This window comes from Capsicum annuum, chromosome 8 (assembly GCF_002878395.1).
Source record: "Capsicum annuum cultivar UCD-10X-F1 chromosome 8, UCD10Xv1.1, whole genome shotgun sequence".
NCBI lineage: Eukaryota > Viridiplantae > Streptophyta > Magnoliopsida > Solanales > Solanaceae > Capsicum > Capsicum annuum.
In genome coordinates this window covers 20,977,086-20,990,031 of record NC_061118.1, presented here as the reverse complement: position 1 = coordinate 20,990,031, position 12,946 = coordinate 20,977,086, and the positions used below count along the sequence as shown (strand labels likewise).

Genomic DNA, 12,946 nt, shown 5'->3' with positions numbered 1-12,946 from the left:
CGAAGAATCCCCACAAATTTTTTTCGTTACTTTAGGGGTATTTTGGTTATTTCCTCACCCAAACCCTCCCCCCATGACTTAAATCATTCAATGAGTCTTGTATATCAATGTTTAGTCAATTTTTTAATGTTTCTTCTCCTCTATACTCTTAAGAGAGAAAAGTTTAGGTTTTTTTCCCTAAAATTCATACTTTCAAGGCTTAGATTCAAGGGGTCACAAATTTGGTTCATCTAAAAGGCATGTTGCTCATCCCTAATTTGTACTTTACATTTTGACATTTATTAACTCAACATTCATGTGTTTTGAATAATGGATTTGAACTTGCGTTGAGGATTTTTGGTGGTTAACACGTGAATTGCTTGTTCCTTATTTTAAGTGGATTATTCATACTTTAATTGATGGTTTTTAGGACTGAATTGGTGCATTATGATATTGAATGGAATGGGTGACATAAGTTAACCAAATTGATAGATTTTTGGCTTGGTAATAGCATTAACCTCAACCCACCTTGTAATCTTGATCTTTAATTTGGATAATTACATGATTTAACTTATCTTTTGAAAATATTACATTACGTTAAAGGATAAATGGATAAAATAATTTTTGAAGGACCTTAGTGGCCATGGTTTAAGTTTTAAATGGAACTTAGGAGTCTAATGGTTACATGAATTTGTTTGGCATGATTATATAAGCTTACAAGCATATTAGTATGACGATACCAGGTTGGTAAATGTCTTAATAAATACTCCTTGGTTTATGGCTGGGTTTATATGCAAACTGTTTTAATTTGGGCTTAAAGGAAATTGTGTAGCTCACCGTGAAGGTGTAGGTCCCGAGGGGACCAATACTGAAAACCACATTTGCCCGTGTGGGGGTCTATATGACTGTGTGCTTAGTACATATATTATATTTTAGATGGCCATCATTTTGGTGTCTTTAGTCTTTCCTCTATTTCCTTGGTGCGTGAGGCTAACACGTACTGGGACACTTCCAGTAGGGGGAGCTGGACCTATATAGCCCATGGGTGCCTTTAGAACGGAGCGAGCTACACAGTTCAAGCTAATAGTTTAAACTCTCATGTTCATGGCCCTTGTCCATATCCCGACATCCTATATATGTATATATAAATATTATGCATGTGGTTTTGACTGGTTTTTGATAAGTGCACTACTTTATCCCTTTTCTCGAGTTACATGTCAATGCTCGCCCCTCTGACTATTCATGAATGCTGCATTATTTTATGATGTAGGGTTCGAGGGATTTTTTGTTGCTTCTGTGCAGTGTTAGATGGTGTGGTAAGTCGATTGAGATATTGTGAAGTGGTGAGCTTCCATATTTCAAAAAGCCCTGTCACTTCATTAGGTTTCTTTTCATATTTTCGGAATTATGAATTTTATTTTGTCATAGTTAGGGGCCATGTGAGGTTATGTTGCGAGAAGTGAGGCTACATTGGTTCGAGCATGTGATGAGGAGGGGCCCTGATGCTCCAGTGCAGAGGTGTGAGACTCTAGCTAGGGATGGTTTTAGGCAGACTAGAGGTAGACCGAAGAAATATTGGAAGGAGGTGATTAGGCATGATATAGAGCAATTACAGCTTATAGAGGATATGACCCTTGATAGGAAGGTATGGAGGACGCAGATTAGGGTAGAGGGTTAGGGGGTGGGAGCGCGGAGGTAGTAATAGGGGAGTGCTCCTTTGGGTCTGGAGTTTCTGGTTCGTAGTGTTGTGGCTGTAGTTTGGGGCTAGTGGTGTTAGCTTTTTTGCATCCCGTACTAGTTTATTATGCACTTATATTTTGTGTTTGTTATACGGTTAGTTTGTTTTGTATATCATACTAGTTTATATGCGCCTACTTTTTGTATTTGTTATACTGTTATTGGTCCTAAGCCGGGGGTCTATCGAAAACAGCCTCTCTACTTCTCTTGAGGTAGTGGTATGGTATGCGTACACTCTACCCTACCTAGACCCCACTAGGTGGGAATACACTGGGTATGTTGTTGTTGTTGTTGATAGTCGGGGGCCATGTCCTGACATAGCTTGGTATTCTTGATTTAGAGGCTTTGTGGACAAGTATTGGGTTGTTTGTTTGTTTTGATTCTTAGAATTATCACTTGGTTTATCTATCATTCTTATTGTTATTTTTGTTGGCTTTCGTTGTTTACATTTATGGTGCTCTTGAGGTAAGGCTAAGGGGGTTGTCTTCGGTCCATGGTGGGCTTGAAATTGCTCGTCATGGCCAGGCTCGGGTTCGGATCGTGACAATTTCAAATTATGATTTCATCTGACATGGCCAAACGAGCCCTAACTATACTTTTGTTTTTAATTTTTTTTTCTTATTGGAGAAAATCATTTGTAAATGTTTGTTGCATTGTTTGTTTGTATTTCTCTGCTATTGACTTGACACAGTCTCTAAAGAACGATAAATATAATGACAAATTTCTTATATTACTTTTATGAATATAATAAATTTAATATTTCAAAGAATAACTATAATTAATAAGAAAAGTAAATTAAAAACGAAGTAATAAAATATTTTTTGATTTTCTAAATTGATAAAATAAATATTTATTTTTAGTATAGTAGACAATAAAAGGGTCGTTTGGTTAGAAAACGAGTTATTCCAAAATTAGTTATCTTACCCTCAAGAAAAAATAAAAATAACGCCACAATTTTGAAATAACTAATCTCCGAATAAGTTATTCATGAACTTTATCCTAACCAAATATAAAATAAATTTATTTTAAATTTAATCTCAAAATTAATTATTCCTTATTTTTCTGCCAAAAAGATGGGACTTTGAATTAAAAGAGACAAACAAGTTTTTTAATTAAGTGAAAGTCCTTCAAGTTTTAAAAATTAGGTAAAAGGGACAAAAAAATATTAATTTTTTTTTAACATTTTCGTTCCAACAACTATAGAAGTTGTCTCAACAACTATCAAAGTTGTTGAGGAACAAAAAATATTAATTATTTTTAACATTTTCGCTCCAACAACTGTAGAAGTTGTCTTAATAACTATCAAAGTTGTTCGGCAACTTTGATAGTTGTTGAAATAACTAATGCAGTTGTCAAACAACTGTCTCAATTATTTAAACGACCTTATCTTCTTTAACTTAATAATATTGTGGGACCCACTTATCCCCTTTTTTTAATTAAAGCCTTGAGAGGGTCTTTTAGCTCATTTTTCTCCCAGAAGATCCTAATACAATAAAACAGGAGTCCAAAATCGAAGTATGACTACTTTTTAAAAAAATGATCAAAATATGTCATGGAAGTGAAAGTTACATAAATAGGTTTTGTGCACTAAATAAGTGCACAGTGCTTTTTTATTTAACAGTTTGAGGCAAATGGTACTAAGTATAGATTGTGCATTTATTTTGTGCACAATTCATTATTTTGAGATTGTGCACAAAAAAAATCCACAATCTATTTAAAATTATAAAAAGTAATATAAATTATAATATAAAAAAATAAAATTATGCATAAAAAAGTGCTCAATTTATATTTAACACCGTTTTTCTCAAATCATTAAATAAAAAAGCATTATATATTTATTTAGTGCACAAAACCTATTTATGTAACTTTCCATTTCATGATATATTTTGGTCATTTTTTTAAAAGGCGTCATACTTCGGTTCGGACCGATATTGTTTGTCCGGTTCTTTTTGATGTTATGTGAACCTTTTCTTAAATAGTGTAAGTTTTGTAGATTGTAGGCTACTAAATATATTTTATATGATTTGATAAATTTAATTTCTTATTATAGTTTATCTAACTTTTATATAAAAAGAAAAAAATTAAATAATTTACAATTGCAGGTTAAATTTATCTAATAGTATAAAATATTTTGTACAAAACTTAAAGATTTTCATAAAGAGTTTAATTTTTGTGTACTATTGTGAAAAAATATTCTACACTATCAGGAGTTGTTTGGTCGAAGGAATAAAAAAATAATTTCGAAATAAAATTTAAGATTAACTTTATCACATATTTAATAGAAGGAATTATTTAATTCCTTAATCCCGAAATCATTTTATCCCATCATTTATATTAAAATAATAGAATTACTATCTCATGAAGAGAGGGGAACAAAATAATCTCAAGAAATATCTAACCTCATGAGATATTCTTACTTATCCGGATTGTGTACCAAACGATCCCTGAAACACTTGGGTCCCATTCTTGAAATTTCAAACAACCAGTGTCATTTTTTGTTCCCACCTCCCCAAACCAAAGCGGGAAAATTGGAACATACACGACCATAGTGTCCTGTTTTTCTCTTATTCTCAATTTTGAATTTCAAAACCCAACGGCTCTTTGCACAATGCAGTCAGCAGCATAAGCCACGGCCACCACCCCACTACCACCACTCATCCCATATCTCAAAAACTCCCCATTAAAAGTAGCAATCTTTTTTTGTTTTCAAGTCATTTTTAAACCAGTTTCCCCTCATTAATAAGTCTATTTTAACTTCTTTTCCCTTCAAAGTGAAGCATTAGTTTGGGTAGTTAACAAGAACTTTCACTTTCTTCTTTAACTCTTCCTTTGTTTCTTTATTGCATTGATGTCTACAAATATTTTTAACTCTTTTTGTTTCTTTATTGCATTGATATCTACAAATACTTTTACTTAAAAGTAGTAGGCTTACTACTATAAGTTTTTGACTTCCCGAAAGTTGAATGCTTTGTTGTCTGAAATTTTCGTCTTCCCTTTATCTTCCTTAAAACAAAGTTTGTTTTTGCTTGTTCTCTTGGGTAGAAACTGAAGCTGGTTTTCTTGAAAACAACAAAATGGGTGGTTCTGGAAAATGGATCAAGGCTTTGATAGGATTCAAGAAGTCTGAAAAAGATGATCATGTACGCTCAGAAACTTCAATCTTTCTGTTTCTTGTTTACCTTTAATTTTTCTGTTAAAAGAATGAATCAGTTGTGTACATGTTTATTGTTTAGGAGAAGACGGGTGGAAAGGGTAAGAAATGGAAGCTATGGAGAGGTTCATCAGGTGATCTTGGGGGGTCTTCATGGAAGGGTTTGAAGTACAGAAATGGTGGTGATGGGTCAGAAGGGTCTGATTCTTCATCAGTGAACAATGATGCTTATACAGCTGCTGTAGCCACTGTGGTCAGAGCTCCTCCCAAAGATTTCAGAGCTGTGAGAGAAGAATGGGCCGCAATCAGGATTCAAACTGCATTTCGTGGATTCTTGGTAATTTGTACTCTATTCATTCCTTTTTCAACACTAGCTTCTCTTCTCTTTACTATTTTAGCACAGAATTGTTGTTTCTTCTTTTTTTTTCTTGTATGTCTCTGCACTTGAGATTTGTGTAACGTGAAATGCCCCCCCCCCCCGCCGCCCCCCTCCACCCCAAGGTGGAACCAGGTACCATAAGAGGGTTAATCGTTGAAAACTTATAGTACTATATATATATGGGGTCAAAATTATTTTTCGTGTATTTCTCTTTTAATATTTTGAAACCTCTCGGTGGGAATCCTGCCACTATTTCCCTTGCCTCTTTTATTTTGTACATGTACACTTACATGGCTGAAGAGAAATTAGGGGCGAGATATATGTGGGGTTCGAAATTGAGAGAGCGTCATACGGAAGTTATTAATTGCAAATTATCGTAGTGATAATTCAGACGACAAAGAAAAACATACTAAAAAACATATTATTGATGTAATTTGGTAAGTGACCTACATATTGAAAACAAATATCAAAAAACATTAAAAACTATTGAGAGAAAATTTTCGAGACTCTTTAAATGACTACATTGTGGATGCTACTATATTATGATATGAAAAGAATTTCTATTTATAGATGTTTAAAACCTTTTCTCCAAGAAAGAAGTTAGCCGAATATGAAAAAGAATTATATATTTTTTTTTAGAAGAAGTAAAAGTAATTATAGTAACTTTTATTTTTCTAATAAGAAAAAATAAAACTTAAATATAGTAAGAAAATCAGGATAAAAACTCTAACAAATCTCCCCTTCTTGATCCTCCTTCTTCTTATACATGATCTTCGTTCTTCATATATACTCTTTATATATTAGTGTTGTTTGACATACTTTAAAAATTGAAGCTTTTTGGGTTAAAAATATATAAGCCCTTTCAGGTTAAAAACATTGTAGCCCTTTAACGGGTTAAAAGTAAGTTTTCTTTTCAAATATGTAATAGCAGGATTATTGAAAATATGATTGACAATCGTCTCCACATGTAGTTTTTGGACATATATCTTTATTATTATCAAATTTGTTGCAATTTTCATCTTAAACTAGCCTCAATCGAACCATCTGATTTTTGAACCATTGGCTCTGATACCATTTGTTGGGTTCGAAATTGATAAGGCGTCATGCGGAAATTATTAGTTGCAAACTATCGTAGTGATAATTCAGACGACAAAGAAAAACATACTAAAAAACATATTATTGATGTAATTTGGTCAAGTGACCTACATATTGAAACTATTGGAAGAAAATCTCATCCTAAATGAGACTCTTTAAATGACTACGTTGTGGATGCTACTATCTTATGGTACGAGGTCTATGTCCAAAACATTTCCTTCAAGAGAGGTTAGCCAAATATGAAAAAGAATTATATTTTTTTCAAAAAAAATAAAAGTAATTATGATAACTTTTATTTTACTTCTAAAAAGTAAAACTTAAATATAGTAAGAAAATCTGGCAAAAAACCTAACAATACGTGTAACACGCTCTTATAAATTCATTCGTTTGAAAGAACATATATTTCCAGATTCACATACTTATGAAGTTAAACTAGCAGTATCTTTTTTGGATGTGAGCATGAGTTATGAATTCTCAAGCATGACATTTTCTTATTTTAATGGTTTTCTAGCCTAGAATACATGTTTCAACTCGAAATGTTTACGGAAATATCTGTTTCGACAGCATCTGATCGTCTCTGCTGAACAATGACATGATTGGTCTGTTTTAGTATTCTATATTCGCCCAAATTGTTCTTGGTTTGATGTGTTTGAATGACATTTTAGTCTAGAAGAGCATTAAGGGCCTTGAAAGGATTGGTAAGGCTTCAAGCTCTTGTTCGGGGCAGACAAGTAAGAAAGCAGGCTGCAGTGACTCTTAGGTGTATGCAAGCTCTGGTTCGGGTACAAGCCCGAGTTAGAGCTCGTCGTGTCCGTATGTCCATCGAGGGGCAGGCTGTGCAGAAGTTACTAGAGGAACACCGTGGAAAACTTGACCCCGTGAAAGAAGCTGAGGTGGAAACCAGCTGTCTTTCTTATTTTAAGTGCTCTTTGTGCCGGTTAAATATCCTAAATACATTACTTCTTTTCTTACTTTTAGGAAGGATGGTGTGACAGTAAAGGTACTCTTGAAGAGATCAAAACAAAGATACACATGAGGCAAGAGGGGGTCTTAAAGAGAGAAAGAGCACTAGCATACGCTCAAGCTCAAAAGGTAAATAGTGGACTTTCAACAATTCAGGACCAAACAAATTTGAAATCTTTTTGACCTGTAATAATTGATTGGATGCTTCAACTATTGCAGCAGTCTAAATCAAGTCAGAATTTTGATTCTAGAACTGCTATCTCGGTCCCATCTTTCAAAGGTCTTGATTATGATAAGAGTAACTGTGGATGGAGTTGGTTAGAACGTTGGATGGCAGCAAGACCATGGGAGAACAGATTGATGGAACAAACATATACTGATTCTTTGGAGACCACACCAAAGTCCAAGGCTTGCTTAGAGACTCTCAAGGATAAAGTCAATCAATTGAAGATATCTGAAATATGCTTCATCAAAGTGAAAAAGAACAATGTCACCAAAAGGATATCAGCTAAACCTCCACTGGTGGGGCATACTACTCGTTCTTCTTCAAGCCCAAGTTCTGAATTTCGATATGACGACAGTACATCTTCTTCATTCTGCACATCAACAACACCGATATCTGGAAACACGATGTTGGCATCTGATAGAACTGAAGATAGTAATAGCGGTAAACCAAATTACATGAGTCTAACTGAGTCAACCAAGGCCAAGCAGAGAAATCAGAGTATCCTTAGACAGTCCATGGATGAGTTCCAATTTCTTAAGCTCATTAATGGTGACTCAAAGAGTTGTGCTGGTTGTCATCCTTCAGTCAATTTCTCAAGGCCTCTCTGTCTTCCTACTAGAATGGACAAATTCTCTAGATTAGGGGACAAACGGAATTGTGTCTTTGAGTAATAGAATGACTAGGCTAGATAACCAATACAACAGCTTGTTGTTGTCAAAAAAAAAAAAGGAATTCAGAAAGCTGGTGGTATGTTTAATTTATTCTAGACTTGGTTTGCAATTGTCATTTGTAGCAAGTACGTTATAATATAGATCATTTTCTCTATTACCATAAATTTACTGAGATAAGTTGATCACATCTTGACTCTGCGTCATCTACGAAATTTGATAGAAACCAGAACCTTTACTGAGATAAGTTGATCACATCTTGACTGTGCGACTATGTATAATTTATAGAAATCAAAACGTTTACTCAGTGGCCCACACCCTTTTTATGTCATAAAATGGAGTTACAAGCAATATTTCTATTTTGACATGCGAAGTAGCATTTGAGATAGTGCACGTTAAAGCATGTATTCGAGTTCTGTTTCACAGATGGGACTGGATTGAGGTCCGCTTTGCAAACTAGCATAAGGTTGAGCTCTCACGATTCCTCATCTCTTGTATCTCATAGTATAATTAGAGATGTTGGAACGTTTCATTTACGCTTGATGGCTTGAACCTTGACGCCATGCTTATAGTTGAGGACTATGCCGTATTCAAGTTCCAACGGGCTTTCCATGAGGGGAGAGTGTCGAAAAATGTACTTGCGATACAAATGAATCAGTGACAATTTGATTTCCTGTATGGAGAACTTCTGTCCTATGCACGCTCGTGGCCCTACTCCAAATGGAATATTTGCATAAGGATGCCTTTGTTTTTCCTCTGCACAGTTTGGATCAAACCTCTGTGGTTTAAATTTCTCTGGTACAGGGAAGTTCTTAGGGTCCTTAGCAAGAACTCCAAGAGCCAACCAAATCCATGTTCCCTGCTTAATTATAACAAATATATTAAAATTACAGGAGATAGATTTGATTAGAACCTATTCCCTCTGCCATGGTTTCCGAGGAGGGGACTCAGTCCATGGAAATCTGCCTCATGGAAGAGTTGAAAGATGAGCATTATAAGAAAAATAGCTACAAACCTTAGGAAGTTTATAGCCTCCAATCTCCACCTCAGCTGATGCTTCTCTGGCAACTAAGGGCGAGACAATGTAACACCTCATTGCTTCTTTGATTACCTAAAGTTTATAAGCAGCTAAAAAAATGAGAATAAGCTAGTTTTTTTTTTTAATCCTTCCTGTAGTTTATTAGAACTTCTTAGACGATTAACATAGAAAAAAATTGGCATTTACCTGATCAAGGTACTGGAATTTCTGCTGAAGATCATTTGCAGTGGGTATGTGATCATCAGGGCCAAAAGCATCTATCTCAGCAAGCAACTTCTGCTCAACCTCTGGATGGCAAGCAACCAGATAGATGATAGAAGACAAAGTAAAGGATGTTGTTGCAGAACCCGCCAGCAAGTGCTCATAAGTTACAGCACTGATATAATCTGAGGTGAAAACATTCTTAGCTAACTTCTCTGACTCCCTTGCCTGCAGTATAAGTGACAAGAAGTCTTTCGAGCCACGATCTTTTTCCTCCATTCTCTTTTCCACTATCTCATCCAGCCTCCTGCTCAAATTCTTGTTTGTTCTTTCGACTTTCCAGTCCATAGTGCCCGGGATTCTTTTGAGCACTTGTCGAAATGGCTCTTGAAGAATCGGAACAAGTAAACCCAGTATGATCGAAACAGAACCTGATAAGTCCATTTTGAGTTGTGTTGTGGAGTAAATGTGCTGTTTGATGAATTCCTGGACTTCACTATCATTTTGATGATGGTCCATTTTGTCTGATATTGATTTGGAGAGTCCAAAATCCACACCAAAAGCAGCTTGTCCAATTACATCTGTTGCTAACTTGAGGGAGAGATCAGAGAATGTGAAATCTCCCTCAAGATCAAGATTTTTAGTTGCAGACTCGATAAACGATTGCATGATTGGCACCAACTTAGCCAGGTAAGATGGCTGGTAAACTGATAGAATAGTGTTTCTCATTGTTGACCATCTTGAGTCCCTGTAATCAATCCATCTTTAGCTTTCTTTCAGTGGAATATTAAAATTTCCATTACGCAGAATTAAAATCTGTTGGGTTTAAAATCTGTTGGTTTAATTGGTGTGAATGAAAAATGGAGGGACACAACCTTTGAGCAAGACATATTGTTTTGGAAAAGGTGTGACTATTTAGATAGTTGTTTCAATGTTTCGAATGATCAGACATAACTCTTTCGAAGGATGCACGTTTTAAGTGAACCATTGTCACCTTTTAGAAGAGACATCTGATGACTATATAAACCTACTTTCATCCACAGGTTTAGAAATGAATGAAAAATTTTCGGAAATAAAAGCTGTTCTTGTCTTCAAAACATTCTTTGTGATCAATCAAATCGTTGAGTGAGTTCGACGAATCCAATTATTTGAGGTACTACTATAGTTCTATTGAAAGTTATTTTATCCTGGGAGGAAGATTCCAAAACCTCGGGTACAGTGAGAAGAATTATTCCTTAAGGACACTCCATGAAGTCGGGGGACTTGACTTTATATTTCTGTTTCATTTTAATTTCTGAAAAAATAAAACACACTTCTTAGGAATATCACTTTGATTTTGTGTTGAGGGTGTTTTTGTGCTTCATAATATTCTTGTTTTAAACTTGAACTAACGTTGAAGTTGTTGTGCCTAAATACAGATTCTTGTACCCGAAAACACCATTGAAAAAAAAACAAAATCATCATGCTATAATACACTAGTATTGTATTTTTAGCTTGAAATCTTTATATAGAGTGGCCAATTATTATGCAAAATTCTATCTACTTGAACTGCATTACCTAGTAAAAAATAGGCCTTTCTGATGAAGAGGGGATGCGGCAATGGGAGATGGAATGCTTCTATTTGATATGTCCTTGAATTTCTTTATCCCAACTTCTCTGCATAGCTCTGCATCTGCTACAATAACTAGTGGCTGCCTGCCCATGTGAAATCTGCTCAAGAATAACAAAGACAAAACCACAAAGGTAAACCATGTAAAACTTGAATGAATACTTAAATTAACTAGAATCCAAATACCCTTATTGAACCCTTTCTGAAATGAAAGAAAATCAATGATCAAGAAATGATAACCTGAAGATAGGACCGTATTGTTTGGCCAGGACAGAGAAGACATCTGGGCCATACTTAGCCATCAAAGGGAGGTGTCCTACAAGGGGAAAAGCAGGAGGACCAGGTACCTTTCTCACACGCCAATAAGGTCCATAGAAGTAGACCAAAACACCAGCTAGTACGGCTAATACAGTGCATATGGTTGAGGCTATGGATGACCTTATTACTACTTCTCCGCAGTTTAATATTGATTGTTGAATTGCTGTGCTTGGAAACATCTTTTTGTTTCCTAGATGTGGAGATGTTTATCAAACGGACGTTCGACTATATATGCACAAATATTCTATACATATAAATCCAGGAGAATCTTGAAATTATATAGCCGGCCTAATATTTTGATCTATGATCAAATCATTTCATGAGTTGTGGGTTTTTGTTCATAATGATAGCTATGATGAAATGGTGGGTCCTCTATACTTTTGGTTCCTTTTTTTCTCTTTTTCACTTGCAAGTTCTTATATTTTGATGTTGCAGATTTCACTTGGCGGGTAAAAGGAAGGAAAAGTATAGAAACAGTGACTAATGCTTACTGAAGCTAGTAGAAAATGCCAAACTTCCATTTGAATTGATATAGCAGAATAAATCTGTTCTTATCCCGATAAGAGCAGAGGTAGAAGAGATTCTCCAACCACAATGTTTGGCGTGGTGCTTTTATATTCTCTTTGTCCTTTTTTGAGCCAATTTGGTAAAGAATTAGGTTAACCGTCCTCAACTACTCCACTAGGTTTTGTCTGCGTCTTTTTAATTAAGAGCACTAGTTTTTGGCACTTAAGCTGCTTTGCTCCAACTAGCAGAACCATAGGCTAGTGAGACTGACCATAGGAAATTTAGCGGTTAAAGAGTTTATTTGTCCTGAATTGCACGTCAAGAGTAAACATATTTTGATTGTTTTTTCCTTCATAAATAGTTGAAAATCGCTCAGAGTTTTGACATTTGTTGCACTTGGATCTTTAATAGCTTCACTGTTAGTAAATTGTCTCGTAATTGTCTTTGCCATTACGCCATTAGTCGAACTCTAGTATAGAATGGGTAAACTGCATCATATACAAGATAAGATGTACCTCTAAACTTCAAATTTTGATTTAAAATTAGGCTATGTTTCGAGCTCCACTAGAGGACAAACGAAATTGTCTCATAATGTCTATGGTGATATGTGTAAGGGGTTGTTTGGTTTGAAAACAAGTTATACGAGGATTAGTTATGTTGGGATAAGTTATACTGGGATTAGTTATGCTGGGATTAGTTATGCTGGAATTATTTTTTATTGAGTGTTTGGTTTGTTGTATTCAAGGTAATATGCATGATATAATTTCTAGAAATAAATTGATTGATTACCAAAATACCCTCCATCTTATTTAACTTTATATATATATATTTCTTTTTAAACTTTAAATATTCATTTTTAAAAAAAAACTATTTTTTAGAGAAATTAAAATATATAAATAAACATAATTTATATATTTTACAACCATTTTTAACGGTAAACTATTCAAAATTTATTTATTTATAAATATATTATACGTTAATTAAACATAATTTATGTGTGCGTGAGAATATATTACGTTATATATTATGTTATATATAATTAAATTATATATAATTAAACATAATATATTATAA

At 34.5% G+C, this 12,946-nt stretch overlaps 2 protein-coding genes across 4 annotated transcripts; one reads left to right on the top strand and one right to left on the bottom strand.

The window, feature by feature from the left end:
- The first annotated feature begins 4,261 nt into the window (after positions 1-4,261).
- Positions 4,262-8,264, top strand: LOC107838976 (protein IQ-DOMAIN 6). Of its 3 annotated transcripts, XM_016682288.2 has the most exons (6): positions 4,270-4,504; positions 4,759-4,856; positions 4,950-5,204; positions 7,007-7,234; positions 7,320-7,433; positions 7,524-8,264. In XM_016682288.2, exons 2-6 carry the CDS (start codon positions 4,791-4,793, stop codon positions 8,199-8,201), a joined length of 1,341 nt encoding a protein of 446 aa, XP_016537774.1. In that variant the 5' UTR covers positions 4,270-4,504; positions 4,759-4,790; the 3' UTR covers positions 8,202-8,264. The 3 variants fall into 3 exon arrangements, with proteins under 3 accessions (XP_016537775.1, XP_016537776.1, XP_016537774.1); XM_016682289.2 differs by having other exon boundaries at positions 4,262-4,856; positions 7,527-8,264; XM_016682290.2 differs by lacking the exon at positions 7,007-7,234 and having other exon boundaries at positions 4,262-4,856.
- Positions 8,265-8,413: 149 nt separating this feature from the next.
- Positions 8,414-12,193, bottom strand: LOC107838975 (cytochrome P450 711A1). The gene is made up of 5 exons (XM_016682287.2): positions 11,288-12,193; positions 10,996-11,148; positions 9,424-10,186; positions 9,214-9,309; positions 8,414-9,057 (listed from the first exon to the last, which is right to left on the bottom strand). Exons 1-5 carry the CDS (start codon positions 11,542-11,544, stop codon positions 8,728-8,730), a joined length of 1,599 nt encoding a protein of 532 aa, XP_016537773.1. The 5' UTR covers positions 11,545-12,193; the 3' UTR covers positions 8,414-8,727.
- Positions 12,194-12,946: the final 753 nt, after the last annotated feature.